The 21,341-nt window shown below is 48.0% G+C and overlaps 3 protein-coding genes and 1 pseudogene across 4 annotated transcripts; all 4 read left to right on the top strand.

The window, feature by feature from the left end:
- Positions 1 to 103: 103 nt before the first annotated feature.
- Positions 104 to 5,113, top strand: rtn4rl2b (reticulon 4 receptor-like 2b). Its single transcript, XM_047048043.1, has 4 exons — positions 104 to 245; positions 1,293 to 1,519; positions 1,721 to 1,954; positions 2,186 to 5,113. The coding sequence occupies exons 1-4, from the start codon at positions 188 to 190 to the stop codon at positions 3,053 to 3,055; spliced, it is 1,389 nt and encodes a 462-aa protein (XP_046903999.1). The 5' UTR covers positions 104 to 187; the 3' UTR covers positions 3,056 to 5,113.
- Positions 5,114 to 13,976: 8,863 nt separating this feature from the next.
- LOC124486578 lies at positions 13,977 to 15,611 on the top strand (annotated as a pseudogene).
- Positions 15,612 to 15,701: 90 nt separating this feature from the next.
- LOC124486579 (selenoprotein H-like) lies at positions 15,702 to 17,564 on the top strand. 2 transcript variants are annotated; one of them, XM_047048282.1, is made up of 5 exons: positions 15,702 to 15,821; positions 16,050 to 16,185; positions 16,618 to 16,763; positions 16,950 to 17,068; positions 17,268 to 17,564. In XM_047048282.1, exons 1-4 carry the CDS (start codon positions 15,800 to 15,802, stop codon positions 17,054 to 17,056), a joined length of 411 nt encoding a protein of 136 aa, XP_046904238.1. In that variant the 5' UTR covers positions 15,702 to 15,799; the 3' UTR covers positions 17,057 to 17,068; positions 17,268 to 17,564. The 2 variants fall into 2 exon arrangements, with proteins under 2 accessions (XP_046904238.1, XP_046904237.1); XM_047048281.1 differs by having other exon boundaries at positions 16,047 to 16,185.
- Positions 17,565 to 17,842: 278 nt separating this feature from the next.
- Positions 17,843 to 21,284, top strand: clp1 (cleavage factor polyribonucleotide kinase subunit 1). Its single transcript, XM_047048293.1, has 6 exons — positions 17,843 to 17,929; positions 18,406 to 18,683; positions 18,814 to 18,921; positions 19,189 to 19,308; positions 19,632 to 19,769; positions 20,300 to 21,284. The coding sequence occupies exons 2-6, from the start codon at positions 18,408 to 18,410 to the stop codon at positions 20,996 to 20,998; spliced, it is 1,341 nt and encodes a 446-aa protein (XP_046904249.1). The 5' UTR covers positions 17,843 to 17,929; positions 18,406 to 18,407; the 3' UTR covers positions 20,999 to 21,284.
- Positions 21,285 to 21,341: the final 57 nt, after the last annotated feature.

Genomic DNA, 21,341 nt, shown 5'->3' with positions numbered 1-21,341 from the left:
GACGTAGAGAGAATCCTTCGCTGCCCACGACCGTGGGCGTGAGCTCATCGCAAGTATAAACTGGATCCCGGGATTCTGTCCACCACTCACTCAGTCGCACCGACTCGTTCACCAGAGCTGAACTTCAGCGGAGATAGCAGGCAGTTTCTCGCCACTCAGGCTAACTCGCTTTCGGCTTTGGTTCGAGATGGAGACCCACTCGACTGTGCGGTGCCCTCGGAGGTCCTTCAGCCACAACTTAAAGAGTGAGTAAACCTTGACATGGATGTTCTTAGGCTATAGTTTCAAATCTGTGTTTGTTAGTTTTTATCTAATTTTGTTTGGTGATTTTGTTTTATTTGAAACCAAACAGCACTGAAATATTTGCATGTTTTGCTGGCAACTCTTCTGCATTGAAAAGTATGTGAATTGACATGAAAAATGTATGGAAAAGAAATCAACATTTTAATTTAGATCTCTAGAGCTTCTGCCCCTTTACTGATATAATGACTTTTTGCATACAGTGTAATGTTTTATTATTAGGATGTTATTAGGCTTATTTGTTTGTAAACCATGTTTACTCAACTTAACATAAGTTGTTGCAATATCTTGGAAATCACTGACTTTTATTAAGCAAACAAGAAATTCTGGAAACGATGTAGCTATTTCAGACTAGTGCACTTGCAGACCTGTCTATCACGCACGTACATTGACCGTGTTGTTAACGGGTCAGAAGGTGGGGTCGTTGGAAAATCTTACGCAGCCTGATGAATTGGGAACGTGATTATTTTTTAATGCAATGAACATTTACCACTTTGTGTCCCGTTATCCGAGCTTGCCAAACCGCTGCTTAATAATTTACGCCGAGGAAAACCGATCTGGGTCCTGTTTCCATGTTTTATGAGTGGTCGTTAGTATCCACTTTAGTATTCAACCTTTTTGTGTGTCGTTGGCTCAAGAATTTAGTCTATCGGAGGAAGAAAATCCATTCAACACTTGGCTCGCGTGATGAACGCGTCTGCCCTTACTTTAGTTTTTAAATTCAAATTGTGAACTTGTCAAAAATTTCGAAAAACTTGTAGATCTGCATGAAGCATCAGTGAAACATGATCCGTCTGGAAGAATAGACCATTTCTGTTATCTAATTTCTAATAAATGAGTTCTGTAAACTCCGAAACTCATTCATCGAGTTCCCTGCAAGTTTATCAACTAAACTGACCATATAATCTTCAAGCAACATTTTACAGCCTTCAAATATACCCCGTATCAGTGCTAGTGTAAATGTATTAAACCTCTTGTGTTTGTGTTTGTAGGTGGACTCACCTTATGGCTGGTGCTGTGGTTGGTGGTGGTGAAGCCGGGCGGAGCAGGGGCTTGTCCGAGGCTGTGTGTGTGTTACCCCACGCCCATGACGGTCAGCTGCCAGTCCCAAAACTACACCTCCGTGCCCGTCGGCGTGCCCTACGACTCCCAGCGCGTCTTCCTGCAGAACAACCGCATCACGGAGCTCCGTGCTGACTCTTTCGGCTTCGAGACTCAGGTGAGAACCCTTGCCTCTCTCTCTCTCTGTGTGTGTGTGTGTGTGCGTGTGCAGCACTGCGTTACATAATGCATTTTTGCGGATCGATGAGATGAGTGTCTCCTCACTACTATCATGCCTCATTATCTTCTCTAACTCCCTACTCCTTGCTCTGCCACCCACCCACCCACACACACCCACACACACACCACACATCTGCAGGTCCTGTGGCTCTACTCCAACAACATCACATGGATCGAGGCTGGAGCCTTCAGTAACCTACGCGTTCTAGAAGAGCTGGACCTGGGAGACAATCCGCTGCTCCAGCGGCTGGAGGGCGGGGCCTTCCGGGGTCTGGAGAAGCTGCAGAGCTTGCACATGCACCGCTGCAAGCTGGCCGCTCTTCCTCACGACCTCTTCCACAAACTCTACAGCCTGCAGTTCCTCTACCTGCAGGTAGGGGCAGGATATGTACACACATATACAGACACACACATATACAAGCACACAAACAAACGCACCCGAGGGATGTGTTTTCAATCAGTCTCACAGAGAACATATGGATTCCCACACAAACGGGATTTGATTTCTAACACACACACACATACAAATCCTGCAGTGACTACTGACCCACGGTCACAGGAGGCTGTTAAAGTGTTTAAAGTGTAAAACTCCCTCTGCCTGCAGGAGAACCAGCTCCACTTCCTCCAGGACGACCTGTTCTCCGACCTGGTGAACCTCACCCACCTCTTCCTGCACGGCAACCGGATCCGCACGCTGTCCGAGAACGTGTTCCGCGGCCTGGTCAACCTGGACCGCCTCCTGCTCCACGACAACCGCATCCGTCAGGTGAACCGTCGCGCGTTCCGCGACCTCGGCCGGCTGACCATCCTCTACCTGTTCAACAACTCCCTGTCGGAGCTGCCGGGTCAGGCCATGAAGGACGCCACGTCGGTCCAGTTCCTCCGCCTCAACGGCAACCCCTGGTCGTGCGGCTGCGAGGCGCGCCCCCTGTGGGAGTGGTTCCGCGAGGCCCGCATCTCCTCCTCCGAGCTGATGTGCTCCTCCCCCTCTCCCCGCCGCGGCACCGACCTGCGCTTCCTGCGCGAGATGGACTTCGCCCCCTGCCCCCTGCCCGACCCAGGCTCCCTGGCCGGCTCCACCACCACCACCTTCAGCACCAAGACCCGCTGGTGGTTCTCCAAGAACAAGCCCATGGCGTCCTCCAAGGGGATCTTCCAGAAGAGCTCAGAGACGGTCAAGGCATTCCCCTTCACCTCCGTCAAGCCCCACCACCCCTCCAACCCGTCCCAAACCTCCTTCTCCTCCTCCAAGTACGAGCTGACCGAGGAGGAGGTGGCCCTGCCCAAGATCGACGAGGAGGAGTACTGGGCCAACTACGGCAACGAGGACGCCTCCATCCGCTGCTTCGAGCTCGAGTGCCCGCCTGGCTACGACAACCCGGACCTGCCCTCCTCCTCGTCCCCGACTCCGTCCCTCCTCTCTCTGTTCTCCCTGGCGCTACTGACTCTCTCCCTGCACCTCCTCTTCGGCTGAACCCCTCCCCCCCACCACCACTTCAGGCGCCGTTTCCTCCACCTGTTTCCTTCCCACTTCTTACTCCTTTACTCACCTGGATCTTGAATCCTTTCAGTTCCTCCCCCTGAACCCTAGGGGGTGCTCTACACTGATGCAGGAGACAGGCAGGCGGAAGGAAGTTGCCCTAGAGGGGCATAGCTGAGGTGCAGTATAAGATTGGTAGACAATACTGCTGATACAAGCTCATTAGAGTAGCAGGTTGTAGTGCCATTATGATGCTGATGATGAAGTGTTATGGGGCGCAAGGCACCACAGCCAAGCTCAGACACCCTACACACACACAAACATGACGCACAACTCACACACCCATGTAACGCACACTCAAACACACTTTATCCTGTACACAGCTCTTTGTAAGCTGGTGAGGTTTTAGGAATTCAAGCACCACAGCATATACCGGCAGCAAACAACGCAGGCGTTGTGATGTTCTGTTTCCAGCTATTTTGTACGGCGCTCGTCGCCCGCACGCGTCCATCACAAACACTGCTTGCTGCTCTGCCAGGAAAAGACCTACAAGATTTGACTGCCCTCTTCTGTCTCAGTCGGATGACATCACTCTGGTCTCCGTCGCCGACTGTTCACCCTGTTCTTTTTAACCTTAGAGACCTCGATTGCCAGGGCAACAATCCGACCACACGAACAGAGGAGGAGAAAGAGAAGAAGTCAGGATGGCGGAGTACAGATTGTGAACCAATCAGGGACTGTTTTAGATTTTGATCAAAATCTAAAGTACAGACAGAAGGTCCGCATTAATGAAAGTGAAAGAGAAAAAAGTACAAAGTGAGAACATTTGGAAGAGAGAGCTAGAAAGACAGAGAGAGAGGTTTCGGAGGAAATCCTGACAGTTTAGGTCAGGGCAGGGTGCCATGAAAAACGAGGTCTCTTTTCCAAACTGCTGAGATGAAATCTTGTTATTCCTGCACACGCCTGCAATAGCTACCACACTGTACATATTTTGCACTGCTACTGTACATAGCCATACACTCGTGACATATGGTACATACATGACACTGCTATGTAGTTTAGTGTATGAAGCCCATGCTTCAAACTTTTGAGAGGTTAGTTCTTTTCTTTAGGGATTCTTGCCAGGGCAAGGGTCTCTGCAGTATGCTGTTCATCGGAATGATAGTTCAAGTTTCTAAAAGAGACAGGAGATTCAAAAAGTGGTACAGTATGGAAACCTTTAGTTCATCCTTATGTCCATCCCTTCCTGACCACCCCCCCCCCACACACACACACACACACACACACACCTTTTACACACCACACACGCACGGACATATTTGTTTTCGAGTGTTGACAGAGTTTGTCTTGAGAGTGACTTTTTCGATTTTTGTGAGTCCGAAGAGGGAGTACTGATAATTCACACTATCTACGCACACACATGCACACACACACACCCATACAATCCATTAACTGCTTGAGATAAAAGCCCGCTCTGTTCTATTTGTGTTCTATTGATGTCATATCCGGGCATGTGTTGGGAGTTGGAAACAGCCCATCTGGTGTCTGAAGCCAGGGTCTCTATGACCAGGATCAGTCTGGTCCACATGATTCAGACCTGCTATGGGTCAGCACAGATGAGGAGTGTCCCCATGCATCCTTTGAGTGAGAGTGTGTGAGTGTGTGTGAGTGTGTGTATGTGTGTGTTGGGCCCTCTGTATGTGGGTGTTTGTATGCACAGGAGATTGAAGGATTGTGTGTCAACAGCCTTTTCTCATGTGCTGTGTATAACATTTTGCTAGTTATATGATAACAAGCTTGAATTCTTTATTAGCCCCGTTGGCATGCGGCCATACTAATGTCGGGCAGAAATATAACAATGTTTATCTTTCACTCCATGAATGATAACTGATAACTAACACCAAACCTCACCTAGTGATTGCAGGCATGTTGGTTGATTATGCAATCTGTTTGTGACTCCTTCCACCCTTTTGACTGGAACCAGAAAGAAAACTGTGATAATGTTTCATCTTTTATTTTCAATGGAAGCTGTGAATAAACATTTGTACTACAAAAACCAAAAAGTGCTCTCTGGATTTCCTTTACAAGGCCATTATTCCAAGTCCACAAGTAAAACCGACACAGAAAGATGAAAGACACACACACATACATGTATGAATGTAACCTCTCATTCCCACAAGAATAGCTTTAAAGAGACCAACACTGGTCTAAGAACCAGATGTTGCAGGGAGAGGAGTGCAGGGAGAACAGTTGACCTGATCTCAAGTGTGTTTGAGGAAGGTGCTGCAACCTAACCCATCTGCTCCTGCCAAGACAGGACTGGCAGAGCCCAGGCTGAAGATGAGAAGACGCTGCCGTCCGCTTCTCCTGCCTAGCTATTACTGAGCCAAACCTAGAAGCTATTAAAGCTATCAAAGGTATTACTGAATCACTGACAACAATGTCGAATGCTCATTTAACTGTACGGTGATCTAACTATGATTATCAATGTGATTGGCTCACAGCTTGAAACATGAAACACTTTTACTTTGAAAAAACGGGTGAGAGACAGTCATGCAAACTACACTGCAAACCTTACCTGTCCAGTGAAGTAATCAGTGATGAGTTTAAACAGTCTAAATGTTGATGGACTGAGGACAAGGATGGCTTGGTGGCTCCCTCGCTGACAGATGGAGGAAAAGTGCAGGCTGAAAGTATTCTTAATTATGGCTTCATCTTAAGTCGTAATCTGCTTTAAACCCTCAAAGTTCTTTTTGGAAGTTGGACTGTGTGTGAGAGTGTGTGTGTTGGTGCGTGCGTTTGCGTGTGTCGGTGTGTGTGTAAGGGGAACAGTTGGCATGAGTGTCGCCTGCTCTGACACAACTTTCCGTCATCTTCCTCCCCTCCCTGTTCTCCACACCTCCTCTCCCTTTTCCCCCGTTTCAGGGTCTTTCACACGGACAGACGGCAGCTAAATTGAGGAAGGACTTATTAAAAGGCGAGGTCTGTATTGGGCGCCTCTGTGACGCGGGGGAGAGGGTGCTGACGGGGGGGGGGGCAGGTCAGGGTGAAACGGCAACATCTTGAACCGGATTCAAAACACCCCCTCAACAGATCCACTGCGCTGATGATGAACGATGTTCTGATAAAAGATGATTGATGCTCTCTCTCTTTCACACACACACACGCACACGCGCACGCGCACGCAACACACACACACACACACACATGCAAACAGATCCAAACCGACCCGCACGCACCCTCTCCTTCTCCCCATCACCCTCTCCTTCTCCCAATCGCCCTCTCCTTCTCCCCATCGCCCTCTCCTTCTCCCCATCACCCTCTCCTTCTCCCCATCGCCCTCTCCTTCTCCCCATCACCCTCTCCTTCTCCCCATCACCCTCTCCTTCTCCCAATCGCCCTCTCCTTCTCCCAATCGCCCTCTCCTTCTCCCCATCACCCTCTCCTTCTCCCCATCACCCTCTCCTTCTCCCCATCGCCCTCTCCTTCTCCCCATCGCCCTCTCCTTCTCCCAATCGCCCTCTCCTTCTCCCCATCGCCCTCTCCTTCTCCTTCTCCCCATCGCCCTCTCCTTCTCCCCATCACCCTCTCCTTCTTCTTCTCCCCATCGCCCTCTCCTTCTCCCCATCACCCTCTCCTTCTCCCAATCGCCCTCTCCTTCTCCCCATCACCCTCTCCTTCTCCCCATCACCCTCTCCTTCACCTTCTCCCCATCATCCTCTCCTTCTCCCCATCGCCCTCTCCTTCTCCTTCTCCCCATCACCCTCACCTTCTCCCCATCGCCCTCTCCTTCTCCCCATCACCCTCTCCTTCTCCTTCTCCCCATCACCCTCTCCTTCTCCCCATCACCCTCTCCTTCTCCTTCTCCCCATCACCCTCTCCTTCTCCCCATCACCCTCTCCTTCTCCCCATCGCCCTCTCCTTCTCCCCATCACCCTCTTCTTCTCCTTCTCCCCATCGCCCTCTCCTTCTCCTTCTCCCCATCGCCCTCTCCTTCTCACCATCGCCCTCTCCTCTCCTTCTCCCCATCGCCCTCTCCTTCTCCCCATCGCCCTCTCCTACTCCCCATCACCCTCTCCCTCTCCTTCTCCCCATCACCCTCTCCTTCTCCCCATCACCCTCACCTTCTCCTTCTCCCCATCACCCTCTCCTTCTCCTTCTCCCCATCACCCTCTCCTTCTCCTTCTCCCCATCACCTTCTCCTTCTCCCCATCACCCTCTCCTTCTCCTTCTCCCCATCACCTTCTCCTTCTCCCCATCACCCTCTCCTTCTCCTTCTCCCCATCACCTTCTCCTTCTCCCCATCACCCTCTCCTTCTCCCCTTCTCCCCATCACCCTCTCCTTCTCCCCATCACCCTCTCCTTCTCCTTCTCCCCATCACCCTCTCCTTCTCCTTCTCCCCATCACCCTCTCCTTCTCCTTCTCCCCATCACCCTCTCCTTCTCCTTCTCCCAATCGCCCTCTCCCTCTCCCCATCACCCTCTCCTTCTCCTTCTCCCCATCACCCTCTCCTTCAACAGGATGTACAGCTCAGTTTTCTTCTCACCCGTCACACCTTACCCCCCTCTTTTTTCTCGATACACTCCTCTCCTTCTTCGGAAGAAACCTCACTCCCTCAGTTTGTCTCGCACCCCGTAAGTCATCAACCTCACATGTTTTCTCTGCTCTAGCTTGCCTCTGGTACAGAACTTTCGTTTTACATGCACCAGGCTTCTTCTACCAAAAAGTCCACTAATCCCCTTACTATCAAAGACCCAACTGGTTAGCAGCTTCAAGTTTCGATACATCTTTGCATATCTTGCCATCTACTGCAAGGCAATTCGAGGTTTAAGATGCAATTCTTGTTGTTAACTGTTATAGTAACCTAATAATGCAATAACCTAATCTTGACATGTGGAGGAAGTGTTGCAACCTTATTGCGTTTGCTGGTTGAGTTAGCTTCAGCTCTAGACCTACAGATGGTCCTGGATCCAAACCCAGCAGACTGCCTGACGAGACGCTGTCTGAACCTGTTCAGTCGTGGCCAAAAGTATTGGGAGCGACACACATTTTGTGTTTGCAAAGCTTGCTGGACCTTGGCATTAAATGACTGCTAACATAATTTCAGTAAGTCATATCATCAGCACAGGGGAAAGTGTGAATTAGTTCTAGCCAGGTGAAACACTCTATTATTCTGATTGTATTTTAAGAGCAGTTGAATGGTGTAAAAGAGGGGACCATTTGCATATATTGAGAATTTTCGCCCCCAAAAAGCTATGAAGACTAAGAAATGTGCCTTATTGTATTCTATAGAAACATGTGAAACGTGAAAACATTTCCCTCAAATACTGAACCAGCAAACTTTGCAAAACACAACATTTGTCATTGCCCAAACTTATGGCCACGACTGTTTGTTGTATAAATGTTGTATGTCCATGTTTGTCTGTTCCGGCTCCACCCACAGGTGTCTGATGTGTCACCCTCATTAGTTCTGGCTGGGCTCAGGATGGGTGCAGCACTAGCCATTAGCAGACCATGCAGACTTGGATGTGTGTTTGTCACACGGCGTCTGCTCCTCCTCGGGGTCTTCTTTGTACTTTGTTTCTCCCTGCCTCGCTCCCTTTGTTCTTCCCTTTTGTCTGCTCGTCGCTCTCTCGACGACATTCTCCGACAGCCCCGTCTCCACCAACACAGCGCTCTTTATCTCTCTCTTTCTTTCTCTCTTTCTTTCTCTGTCTGTCCCCCCCCGCCTCTCTCGCACCCTGTGCCCCCCCTGTCCCTCGCTTGTCACAATCCCCCCCACCTTTCTTAATTTTTCTCCCTCTCTCTTCCTTTCTCTCTGTGTCTCTCTCTCCCTCTCTCCCTCCCTCTCTCTCTCTCTCTCCCTCTCTCTCTCTCTCTCTCCCAGATGGCTGTGTTTGTCTTGGCTGCACAGCCAGAGCCTCTGAGTCTGCTTGCGTGTGTTGGCGTGTCGTTGGCGTGTTTGGTGACGTGTGTCCTCACATGCGTGTGTTATTCACCAAACCTTGGGGTGACGTCAGTGGAACCAGAAAAGGAAGGCAGGAAGAGTTATGGGAGATTTTCAGAAGAGGAGAAGGATTTAATGGGATCCATTCTTTCTCTGTGGTATTATCATTAAGTCTCACAACTTAAAGATACTTTGTCAATTTGATCAATCGCTGAAAGTCGAGCAGGTGACCAATCACGTTATCCCCTGTTGAGTCTAAGGATTCATCCATGCAGACATGATGTCACCTAGGTAGAAAGCAAAGAGCAATTTTGGCAAACATAATTATTTTTTCAAAACACAGCACCAAACTGGAACATAGACTTCTAAAAACTAACAATGCACACATTTCACATCACACACTGACCACAACAAATACAAACTGCAACAATGATTATTTATTGAGACTACAGTCAAACAGAAAGATTGAAAGTACATATTCAGAAACAAAAGGCTTTCTTCATCCGCATTGAACGCTACCGCTCGCAATGTAGAAGGGAAAATATCTCCTGACATGACACATTATAGGGAGTACCTGTCATGCATGCATCAGAGCTGATTGGTGGTTGAACAACTGTGCAAAGAAGTTCTGCACAGTCAGAAGAGGTTCACAGTTTTGGGAGGAGAGAAGTGCATGATGAACTGGACATCCAGTTATCCAACACAAGGCCTCCACTGAGAGGAATGTTGATTAGAAGTGTCTATATTCATTAGATTTAAATATCTTTGGACAAAGTACAGGCCTACAGGAGAAAAATTGATAAAAAATATCCATATTGAAATGAAATCACAACATAGAGATTGGAGAGCGAGAGGTGAGAGGGCGGTGCGAAACCTTATTTTTGGCACTATTGTCATCAGCACAGGCATCAACTACGCACGTGTCACACACATACGTACAAATGCAAATACTGTGCATGCATGTGTGTGCAGAGAAGCACACACAACATGTGCGAGTTATCAATATGTGGAGGTTGGAGCTTTGGGAGGTTCATCACGTCTGCGTCACAATGCAAGGCAAAAAAAAGAGAGGGTAGGATGGAGAGATGGGGCGGAGGGTACATCTGTGCGGGTCTGTGGACCCCTTTTAGGCTTTAAAAAGGGCTAAATATACACTCCAGCAGCCTGTCTGACAGACTGAGATCAGGAGGAGGACGGGGGGGGGCTATGCTGGAAAGCGAGGAAGACACAGAGAGTGAGAGAGAGAGATATGAATACAGTTGAACCCAAACTGAGAGAAAGAAAAAGTGTGACTAAGATGCAGTATGGTCACAGTATGTGTGTGTGAAAGTGAATGGAGGAGTCTTTCTGTGACTAAGTGTCACCTCGCCTCCATGCGAGAGGTATAGCCCTCGGTTCTTGGCAGCTCCAAGACAACACACTTGGGACTTTCATTCACAACAAAGGACTATGAACGGTAGCTGGGTTTACAGTCTGCTATTCCTGGAGCATCATGTTTACCATCGAAATGAAAGTACACAAACACATATTTTGGGGATCACGTTGTTTCTCCGTCTCTCTCTCCCTGGTGTCCTTCCATGCCTCTATCAAACGTTTGTTTCCAAGGATCTCCTCCTCTCTCCAAACTCGTTGATCCTTTCATCTTCACTCTTTCCAGTTTGTTCCTCCTCTGCGGTCCTGCGTTGCCATGGTGTGACGTCTTTCACTGTTTAATGAGTGATTTGGTCTAATCTGGGGATGAGTTCATAAAGCCAAATCTCCTACTCCCTTGGCATGTTGTCGTCTTCATAGCTGTGGCCAACCAGAGACCTGCAGATTGAGCATTTTGCCAAGGACAGTAGGACCCTGAGGTTTCGACTTTTTTGGAACAGTTTTATAGACTTTGTGAAGAAACCTATCAAGTTTATAAATTAAATCAAGCATCAGACTTTATATTTACCATTAGCACTTTGTTTAAATGAGTGTTTTTGCCACCAAAAATTCTTGCTCCCAAACAGTTGACATAGTCCATTCCCTAATGCCTCTTGCATGAAGTTAATTTAGCACGTCGTCCCTAAGAAATTCAGGTAACTCAAATGCTTTATCCAAAACTTTTTGTAAACGTCTGTCATTAATGCTGACAGGTCTAGAATCTTATATTACATTTACATTTACATTTATTCATTTAGCAGACGCTTTTGTCCAAAGCGACTTCCAAGAGAGAGCTTCACAAAGTGCATAGGTCACTGATAATAACAACAAGATAGCCCCACAGCATTGCGGGTAGTCAAAAACAAGAAGTACATATTGTGGACAACCAAAAAATAGTGCTAAAGGGAAGAAACCATAAGAGCATGTAGTTAAACAAGTTAAAATTACACAACATTGATCTCTAAGTGCAGGTGTACCTGTAGGAAAGCAATAAAAATAGGATTAACTAAAAAAAAGAAGAATACAACAGTTTAAATCAGCTACCACTAACCAACAAGAGCAACAGTCTAAGCAAGAGTCATTGTGAACCTTGAGGAAACTAGCGTTGGATTCAGCAAACCATTCCTAAGTACCATTGTACTCCCGGAACAAGTGCGTCTTGAGCCTTCTCTTGAAGGTGGAGAGACAGTCCGTGTCTCTGATGGAGGTGGGGAGTTGATTCCACCACTGGGGTGCCAGGCAGGAGAAGAGCTTGTGCTGGGACCGGGCGGTCTTGAGAGGTGGGACCACCAGGCGGTTGTCTGAAGAAGACCGTAGGTGGCGGGTGGGGGTGTAAGGCTGCAGGAGAGACTTGATGTAGTCGGGCGCAGTTCCATTCACTGCTCGGAAGGTCAGTACCAGGGTCTTGAATCTGATGCGGGCCGTTATGGGTAGCCAGTGGAGGGAGATGAGGAGCGGGGTAACGTGGGAGCGTCTGGGTAGATTGTAGACCAGACGGGCCGCTGCGTTCTGAATTCTCTGAAGAGGGCGGGTTGCGCATGATGGGAGACCGGCGAGCAGCGAGTTGCAGTAGTCCAACTTGGAGAGGACAAGTGCTTGGACAAGCAGCTGGGTGGAGTGCTCAGACAGGTATCTCCTGATCTTCCGGATGTTGTAGAGGGTGAATCTACACGACCGGGAGACCGCAGCAATGTGGGCCGTGAGGGAGAGCTCGTTGTCCATGGTCACCCCAAGGTTCCTGGCAGAGGATGAGGGGGTCACCGTCGCAGATCCCAAGGTGATTGAGAAGTCATGGGAGATGGAGGGTTTGGCCGGGATGATGAGAAGTTCTGTTTTGGCAAGGTTCAGCTGGAGATGGTGCTCAGTCATCCAGGCGGAGATGTCTGCGAGGCAGGCCTCAATCCTAGCTGAGATCCCCGGATCGGTCGGAGGGAATGACAGGTACAGCTGCGTGTCGTCAGCGTAGCAGTGGTAGGAGAAGCCATGGGAGGTGATGATTGGTCCAAGTGAGGTGGTGTACAGAGAGAAGAGGAGGGGACCAAGGACGGAGCCCTGTGGGACACCAGTGGAGAGCTGGCGTGGGCCTGACAGTTTGCCTCCCCAGGAGACCTGGTAGGATCTTCCCGACAGGTAGGATGAGATCCACTGGAGTGCAGTGCCAGTGATGCCCATCTCAGAAAGTCTGGAGAGCAGGATCTGGTGGTTAACCGTATCAAACGCCGCAGAAAGGTCCAGCAGAATGATGACGGATGACCTGGAAGCCGCTCTGGCAGACTGGAGGGCAGTGGTGACTGAAAGGAGGGCAGTCTCTGTGGAGTGGCCGGTCTTGAAGCCCGATTGGTTGGGGTCGAGCAGTTTGTTCTGAGAAAGGAAGTTAGACAGTTGGTTAGATACAGCACGTTCAATTGTTTTAGAAAAGAAGGGCAACAATGATACCGGTCTGTAGTTCTGGAGGACGGCAGGGTTAAGGGAGGGTTTTTTGAGTAAAGGGGTAACTCTGGCCTGTTTGAAGGCAGAGGGGAAGGTGCCAGAGGTAAGAGAGGAGTTTAGAACATGGAGCAGAAAAGTTATGATAGAGGGGGAGATGGTTTGAAAGAGAGGGGAGGGGACAGGATCAAGGGGACAGGAGGTGGGGCGATGAGAGAGAATGAGGTCAGAGAGCTCTGCCTCGGACAGGGGAGAGAAGGAGTTTAGACATTTAGTTGGGTCAGAAATGGAGGGTGAGGGGGTAGGAAGGGTGGGTTTAGGGAACCGACTGCTAATGTCGGCGACTTTTTTCTCAAAGAAAGAGGAGAAGTCGTCTGCTGTCAGGGTGGAGGGAGGGGGTGGGGGAGGTGGGTTAAGAAGGGTGGAGAAGGTAGAAAAAAGTTTGTGGGGGTTTGAAGCGGAGTTAATTTTGTTAAGAAAGTAGAGGGTTTTGGCACCAGATATGTGAGAATATTGTATACATTTAATAAGCTAATAGCTGTAGGCTACTTTACATGTAATTCTAGTACATAACATTATGTTAAAGTTACGACCGTTTGTAGACAAGTTGAGGAGGTGGTTGTGAAGGGCAAGAAGTGCAGGGATGAACCGGACAACGTACCGGGGGCCAAAGGGTGCTTATTGAACAAACAAAAAACGAGTTTCAGCAAAGTGGTGAAAGTAGGTTGGTTTAATTCTGAGCGATAATAAACTTGGCATTAATCTATTTTTCTCAAATTTGTATAGAAGTAGCTAACCTAACCATACATACAACCACCCCATAATGGCCAGGTTTCCCAGATTCGCTAAGAGCTTAGAACGCTCCTAAGAAGCTGGCCAATAACAGTTTCGCTGGTAAAACTTCTCTACCCTTACAATCCTATTTGGAACGTTCTACTCTGACGACAACGATACAGACATCCCAACTTGCAGAGACTCATTTCACAGACATCCCAACCTGCAGAGACTCATTTCAGGGAGGTGGCTCTTACCCCGACCCCCCCCCCCCCCCCCCCCCCACCCCCGGGGCGCAATCCGGACGCATGATGTACCCCAAATCAACCAGCCCCCCCCCCCCCCCCCCCCCCCCCCCCCCCGGAACTTCCGGGAGACTTGGGATGTTTGCTATAATAACGCGCCAAAGTTCGCACCTATTCTCAAGAAGTCAACAACAATGGCGTCCCGTGCTAAAGCTGGTAAGTGTATGGATACAGTCAGAAAAGCTACCGTAGGTGACCTTGAAATGTTCTAAATCATGAGATTATAATAGCAGTTACGTGTTAACTTTTTGGATTTTAGTAAACGAGTTTAAGTATAATTTGATGCGAGATGGGTAGAGCATCAAACCTTGACGACGATAGGATATATAAACCAGATAGACGTCTATAAATGGTTTGCGTTCATAAATCAATCTTTGAGCAGGTCGAGTGTCGAAGCGCAAGGCAGGCGCTGAGTGGGACACGGTGGAGCAGACCAAAGTTGTAGACGGAAAGAAAAGCAAAGCAGAGCAGGAACCAGAGAACGTGACCGAGGGCCAGAGGGTGATGATCGAACACTGGTAGGGAAATAATCGGTGTTCTTCCGTGGTGTAAACAACAATATCCAGTTTGAGCAACGGCGTGTGCGTGTATACAACCACTGTAATATGTTATCAAAACATTTAAGTGGGCTACGTGAGTAGATAAACACATACAAACAATGCTGACCCGCACGGTTGTGGTTTTGATTGACAGTAAGAGCTGACGAGTGTACAGGGAGCATGCGGAAAAGGTGAAGGTGGCCTTGTTGGCTGCGCACCCTGACCTGAAGGTGCTCCTCAACCCGCAGAAACCCCGGAAGAAGAGCTTCGATGTCACTCTTGTGGAGGGAGGTAAAGGTGAGCAGCTAGTCGCTAATTGACTTATGTTTTCATGGATGTATTTGACCTTTTATGCAGCTAGTCATTCATGCCTCCCTCTTTCTCTTCCCCAGAGGTGTGTCTGTGGGCTGGGATAACAAGAGGTCCCCCGGCCAGACTTAAGTTTCCAGAACCTGCTATCGTTGTCTCCGCTTTAGAGGACGCTCTCAAGACTGACGTCAAGTAGAAAGTCTGTAGCTACCCAGGCCTCAGCACTACTTTAACTTGGTCTGAAATGCACAAATCTGTTGTTTACAGATCCTGTATGAAGTGCCAAATAAATGTCTATAACCTGTTACATAGGCCTATTACTATAGCCTAGCATTATTCTTTGCAACTATGACAATATGAGTCAATTCCGTATAGTGGGACACTCAACCTAATGATGATTTGTAGTTTCTCTACATCTCCTGTTCAGGCTGTTATCCAGGGGTTGGTTGGCTGCAGGATGTGCTATGATGAGGGCTGACCAATGGGGTTTGTTCCCCAGTCTCCCCTCTGATGACCAGCTCCTAGCTCCCAGGACCTGGATACACAGTGACATCTAGTGGTTCTTGCTGTTTTGAACCTGGATACAGCACCTTTGACCTGCTATTCTGCTCATCAAAAGAGTATTCTGCTGTTTTAACCATATTTCAACTAACATGTTACCTTGAATTTGATAGCTGCCACTTGATGTATGTTGCATATCTATGTTGAATGTAAAAAGTTAATAATAATAATTTACTTTTGAAGTAAATTATTATTATTTATTTAATGATATAGGCATTTTCCCTGGTGAATGTAGTTTGGTTTTATCCTGAGCGATAATAAACGTGGCATTAATCTATTTTGATCTAATTTGTATTCAAGTAGAAGACCAAACCATACACACAAATCTGAAATTGGCATACCCCCCACACATAATAATAGTTTTGCTGGTAAAACTTCTTGAACCCTACAATCCTATTTGGAACGTTCCAGTCTGATGCTAAAAAAGCGCCAAACTTCGCACGTTTTGTCAAGACGTCAACAACAATGGCGTCTCGTGCTAAAGCATGTAAGTAGATGGATCAATCAGAATAGCTACTGTTGTTGCCCGTCAGATGTTCTAAATCATGATACAATGATACGTTAGCAGTTAACATGGTTACATTTAGGATTTTAGTAAATAAGTATAATTTGATGAGAGATGGGTAGAGCATCAAACCTTGACGACGATACGAATGTCAATACAAACCAAATAGACGTATAAATGGGTTGCATTCATAAATCAATCTTTAAGCAGGTCGAGTGTCGAAGCGCAAGGCAGGCGCTGATGTGGATACGGTAGAGCAAACCGAAGTTGTAGACGGAAAGAAAAGCAAAGCAGAGCAGGAACCAGAGAACGTGACCGAAGGCCAGAGGGTGCTGATCGAACACTGGTAAAGAAAATAATCGGTGGTTTCAGTGTTCATCCATGATGTAAACATTAATATCCTGCTCTTACCATACCATATCATACAAGATATGCAATGCCATCATTCATGGGAGTCACATGGCTGAGCGGTGAGGGAGTCGGGCTAGTAATCAGATTGATTGCCAGATTGATTGAATCAGATTGCCAGATCGATTCCCCGCCGTGCCAAATGATGGTGTGTCCTTGGGCAAGGCACTTTACCCTACTTGCCTCGGGTGTCCCTGTACTTACTGTAAGTCGCTCTGGATAAGAGCGTCTGCTAAATGACTAAATGTAAATGTAAATCATTCAGTATGTTAGGGTTGACATGAATTCAGTCCATTTGCCTTAATATATTCAACAAGTGATCATTTGACAAAGACCAGAGTCCCTCACTGATGATGGTTTGGTTCTGCAGCAACAGCTGACGAGTGTACGGCCGGAACGCTGAGGGGGTGAAGGTGGCCCTCACAGCCGCTCATCCGGAGCTCAAGGTGTTCCTCAACCCCCAGAAGCCCAGAAGGAACAGCTTTGAAATCACCCTGGTAGAGGAGGGAGGGGAAGGTGAGCAGGCCTCTCCTTACGCCTCAGGTGCCAGATGGCAGATAGAATTGCAGCTGTTGATGATATACAACTTTTCCCCCCTGGGTATTGTAGCAAGGGACCATCATTGTGCAAATGAGTCTTTGTGCACCCAAATGTCATCTCCCCTTTAGTAAACGCCACACTGTACCTCTCTGTTTGCTGTAGAGGTGTGCCTCTGGTCAGGGATCAAGAAAGGCCCACCACGCAAGCTGAAGTTTCCGGAGCCTGAGGTGGTTGTATCTGCTCTAGAAAAGGCTCTCAAGGTGGATTAGACACAAATGAAGGTCAGTTTGTGCTGACCTTTTGTCTTGCTCGAATAACCAGTGGGGAAACCGCTTTATAAATGAGGAATATCACTTGCTCCATTCGATTGCAAGTTACAATGACAATTGAGTTGTATACTGATTGTACTATTAGTTTCTACAGTTTTTTTTGTTATTTGCCAGTTGTAGTTTTGATTCTCAAATCATCTCTCTTATTCAGGCTGTTATCCAGGGGTTGGTGGCTGCAGGGTGTACTATGATGAGGGCTGACCAATGGGGCTAATCCCCCAGTCTCCCCTCTGATGACCAGCTCCTAGCTCCCAGGACCTGGATACACAGTGACATCTAGTGGTTCTTGCTGTTTTCTGAGGTTTCAATGTTTTAAAAGTTCACTGGTCTTCCATTGCATCTCATTTGTAATAGTTTCACATGGTAAACATTGTTTTTTCTGCACTGTTTTATATTGTATATGTTCATGTTGAAATAAACAGCTAATTTTGTTGATGCCTTTCACCTATGTGGTGTGGTTAATTGTGATACATAGATGTTAGATAATATAATGGACGAGAAATTCAAGTTAGACATGGATTGATTAATTGGCTAGACATTAAGTCACAGTTAAAATAAAAGATGACGTGTGAATTTAGAGTTTGTGTGGTGTAGTTGAAACAGTCATTACTCATAAATTACAATTTTATAGTAGCACACAGGAATGAGCAAACTTTTACCAGATAATCTGCTTTGACCATTCAAGCCAACATCTTGAGTTCTCGCTAGAGGACGTGACGTAATCAGTGCGCGACTGTTTGTGTGGTGTGGTGGTTCTTGTTGAGAGATTTGAAAAGCAATTTTGTACCAACCGGGACGTTTACATTTATCTCTGTAAGTAGAAATTGCCAGCAATAGTATAGACAAAAACATTAACTGAAGTAGTGTTTTTAAAGCTTCAAAAACTGCTTTAGTTTGCCTGCCGATGGAAGTTTGCTAATGCTAGCAAGCTAACCTGCAGCACCTCTGCTTGCTTTCAAACTATTGTTATAGGCTCATTAAAAAATGCTTTTGAAGTAAAACAACTATATGGACACAATACTAATTTATTTGTTTACATTGTCTACTGCTTTGTTGAAAAGTTAACTGAGAACTGCTGCCATGCTATCAATCGACATCATTGAAATCCTTCTAACGGCACATTTAATTTATTGTTGATTTACTGGAGGTCAATGTTGTTTCAGAATCAGAATTAGTTACAAAAGTCATATATAAGCACAGTTATGTTCGATTAATTTTGGTTTTAAACCAGACTCCTCTCTCTCTCCTCTCTCTCTCTCCTCCCTCTCCCTGTCCCTCCTTCCTTGTAGCCATGTCAACAGAGGGCCCTGAGAAGGTTGGGGAGGAGGGTGCGGGGGCCGGAGCAGGTCCAGGAGCTGGGGGGACTAGGTTCGACCTGGAAAAGGAGACAGAGCTAAGGTTTGAGGTGGAAGCCGGGGAGCGCGTGCAGTTGGAGCTGCTCACAGGATTGGCTGAGGTTTTTGGGTCAGAACTAAACCGTAACAAGAAATACACTTTTGGACCAGGCTCCAAGATTGCTGTATTTACATGGCAGGGATGCAGTGTCTCACTCTCAGGAAAGACTGAGGTGAGTTGGACTGGTAAAGTAACTGTGTGTGTGTGAGAGAGAGAGACACATGCACTTTTGTAGTGGTGACCATTTGCACGCCACTGTTCAAATCAAAGTGTAAATAGTCAATCTCGATTTGGTTTCCCAGGTGGCTTACGTTTCACGTGACACCCCCATGCTGTTATACCTCAACACACATGCAGCCTTGGAGCAGATGAGAAGACAAGCCGAGAGAGACAACGAGAGGGGGCCGAGGGTGAGTGCTCAAAAGTGAGCTGGGAGCAGATGGAATTGTAAGATGTGTGTTTTCAGGTCCGTTAGTGCCCGTCACTTTGTGTTAGTGTTGAAATGCGTCTTTTGGCTTCATTCCGTGTTCATGCCTCTTCTTTTTTTTTTTTACACATCTGTATTGTTAACATTCTACTATCCGCATTATTTTGAGATTTAACAGTGACATTTCCTGAATTACCCTGGCGTGCGTACAGATCGACGTTGTTTTGAAGTGTCACCACCTGGTCTGTAGGTGATGGTGGTGGGGCCTACAGACGTGGGGAAGTCCACGGTGTGTCGTCTGCTGCTGAGCTACGCTGTGAGACTGGGCAGGAGGCCCACGCTGGTGGAGCTGGACGTGGGGCAGAGCGGGGTGAGGCCAGCACCGAGGACATGGCACATACAAGCTGGAATAAATACCCTGAGTTACCAATGATTCCCGAAGGCTAATTCCCGAATCACCCTTTGGGAATGAGACATTCTGCTTTCGGCGTTTGCCTAAAGACACCAAACCCACAACTGTAACAGAAGCAACGACCGTGACTGTGCCAACCATATCAATTACACTGACGGGAGTCGTGAACGGGACTGGCTTTTTGCCTGCACTGCCCATAAGCTTTATGTCAATAGAGGCAAGCACAGTGTGGGATCAGATGTGGGTTGTCGTCCACTGATGAGATCTGGTATGTGTTGCAGGTGTCTGTCCCAGGGACCATGGCAGCACTGTGCATCGAGCGGCCAGCAGACGTAGAGGAGGGCTTCTCAGTCCAGGCTCCCCTGGTCTTCCACTTCGGTTCCACAAGCCCTGGGACCAACATCAAACTCTACAATAAGGTAAGGAGAGAGACTCTTAATGGCACACTATCTTGATGCCCCCGGCCATAAAGATAATGCACAACACAAAGTGAGGTCGACCAACACAGTTATTAAAATTGGACACGTTGCTGATTGGTTGATTTGATGATTTCTAAACCGTGATATGCAGTAGAGTACCTAAAGTATGAGACCCTGTTGAACGTTTAATGGGGCAATTGAAGACTGAGAAAGCCAAGCATTCTGTGACATCGCAAGATGCTTTTTGGAACATTGTCAAATCATGCTAACATGGGTCAAGGGTTCACAAACTTGTGGAGTCCATGTATACTGCCATTCAAGAAAAACAGGGGTTAACCAAATCCCAAAATATTCAAAATTCTTCTATAACTTTTTCCTCAAATTGTTAAGCTGATACTGTCATTTGTGTGACGTAAAAAACAAGTGAGAAATAGAAGTATCTTGACTAAGTCCCTGCTGGATCTTATCGAAGCATACTGTCTTAATCCTTCATTCCATCTTTTCTTCGTTTTCTTTCCCCACACGCGTAGCTGACGTCGTGTCTGGCCGAGGTGTTCTCTCAGAGGTGTGAGGTGAACCGGAAGGCCAGCGTCGGGGGCTGCATCATCAACACCTGCGGCTGGGTCAAGGGCTCGGGGTATCAGGCCCTGGTCCACTGTGCCTCGGCCTTCGAAGTGGACGTGGTCCTGGTTCTGGACCAGGAGAGGCTCTACAACGAGCTCAAACGCGACCTCCCGCACTTTGTCCGCGTGGTCCTCCTGCCCAAGTCGGGCGGCGTGGTGGAGCGCTCCAAGGAGTGCCGGCGCGAGACCCGGGACGAGAAGATCCGCGAGTACTTCTACGGCTTCCGCGGCGTCTCCTTCTACCCCCACGCCTTCGACGTGCGCTTCTCCGACGTGCGCATCTACAAGATCGGCGCGCCGTCCATCCCGGACTCCTGCTTGCCCCTGGGGATGTCGCAGGACGACACGCAGCTGAAGCTGGTGCCCGTGACGCCGGGTCGCGACCTCACGCACCACGTGCTGAGCGTGAGCTGCGCCGACGACGGGGGGGAGGAGGGGGCCGGGGGGGCGCGGCGGGGCGTGCTGGAGAGCCCGGTGTGCGGGTTCATCGTGGTGACGGCGGTGGACACGCAGGCACAGGTGATGACCGTGCTGTCGCCGGCGCCGAGACCCCTCCCCCGGCACACGCTGCTCATCATGGACATCCGCTTCATCGACCTGAAATAGAGGACGAGGAAAGGTCCGAGAATGGGCATCATGCGGGGCCCTCGGCTTGGTGATTTCAATGGTAATTGAGATATGGGAAGAAACTGAATTGAGTTTGGAAGTTGAGGGATGAGGACAGTTTCCGTTGATATCCTTGCTTCATTTTAGTCATTGCAGTTTACGGACTTCCTAACAGTTTTTGTCCGAACGTTGTACTCTTAACTGTTGTACTCATTCACGGTGTACATTTACTTCATGCACATCTGTTTGAAAAGATTGTATTTGTAAAGAATAAACTTTTTAATAAGTATTCATCGCTGTTTGATGAACTTAATTGTTTGCACTCATTTATATTTTACCAACA

This window comes from Hypomesus transpacificus, chromosome 24 (genome assembly GCF_021917145.1).
Source record: "Hypomesus transpacificus isolate Combined female chromosome 24, fHypTra1, whole genome shotgun sequence".
Lineage (NCBI taxonomy): Eukaryota > Metazoa > Chordata > Actinopteri > Osmeriformes > Osmeridae > Hypomesus > Hypomesus transpacificus.
This window is presented reverse-complemented; position numbering and strand designations above follow the sequence as displayed.

Coding starts and splice junctions, on each gene's coding strand:
- rtn4rl2b (XM_047048043.1), top strand. CDS start 188: ATGGAGACCCACTCGACTGTGCGGTGCCCTCGGAGGTCCTTCAGCCAC. Junction 1,520..1,720: donor CTTTCGGCTTCGAGACTCAG/GTGAGAACCCTT, acceptor ACACATCTGCAG/GTCCTGTGGCTCTACTCCAA. Junction 1,955..2,185: donor TGCAGTTCCTCTACCTGCAG/GTAGGGGCAGGA, acceptor CTCTGCCTGCAG/GAGAACCAGCTCCACTTCCT.
- clp1 (XM_047048293.1), top strand. CDS start 18,408: ATGTCAACAGAGGGCCCTGAGAAGGTTGGGGAGGAGGGTGCGGGGGCC. Junction 18,684..18,813: donor CACTCTCAGGAAAGACTGAG/GTGAGTTGGACT, acceptor TTGGTTTCCCAG/GTGGCTTACGTTTCACGTGA. Junction 18,922..19,188: donor ACAACGAGAGGGGGCCGAGG/GTGAGTGCTCAA, acceptor CCTGGTCTGTAG/GTGATGGTGGTGGGGCCTAC.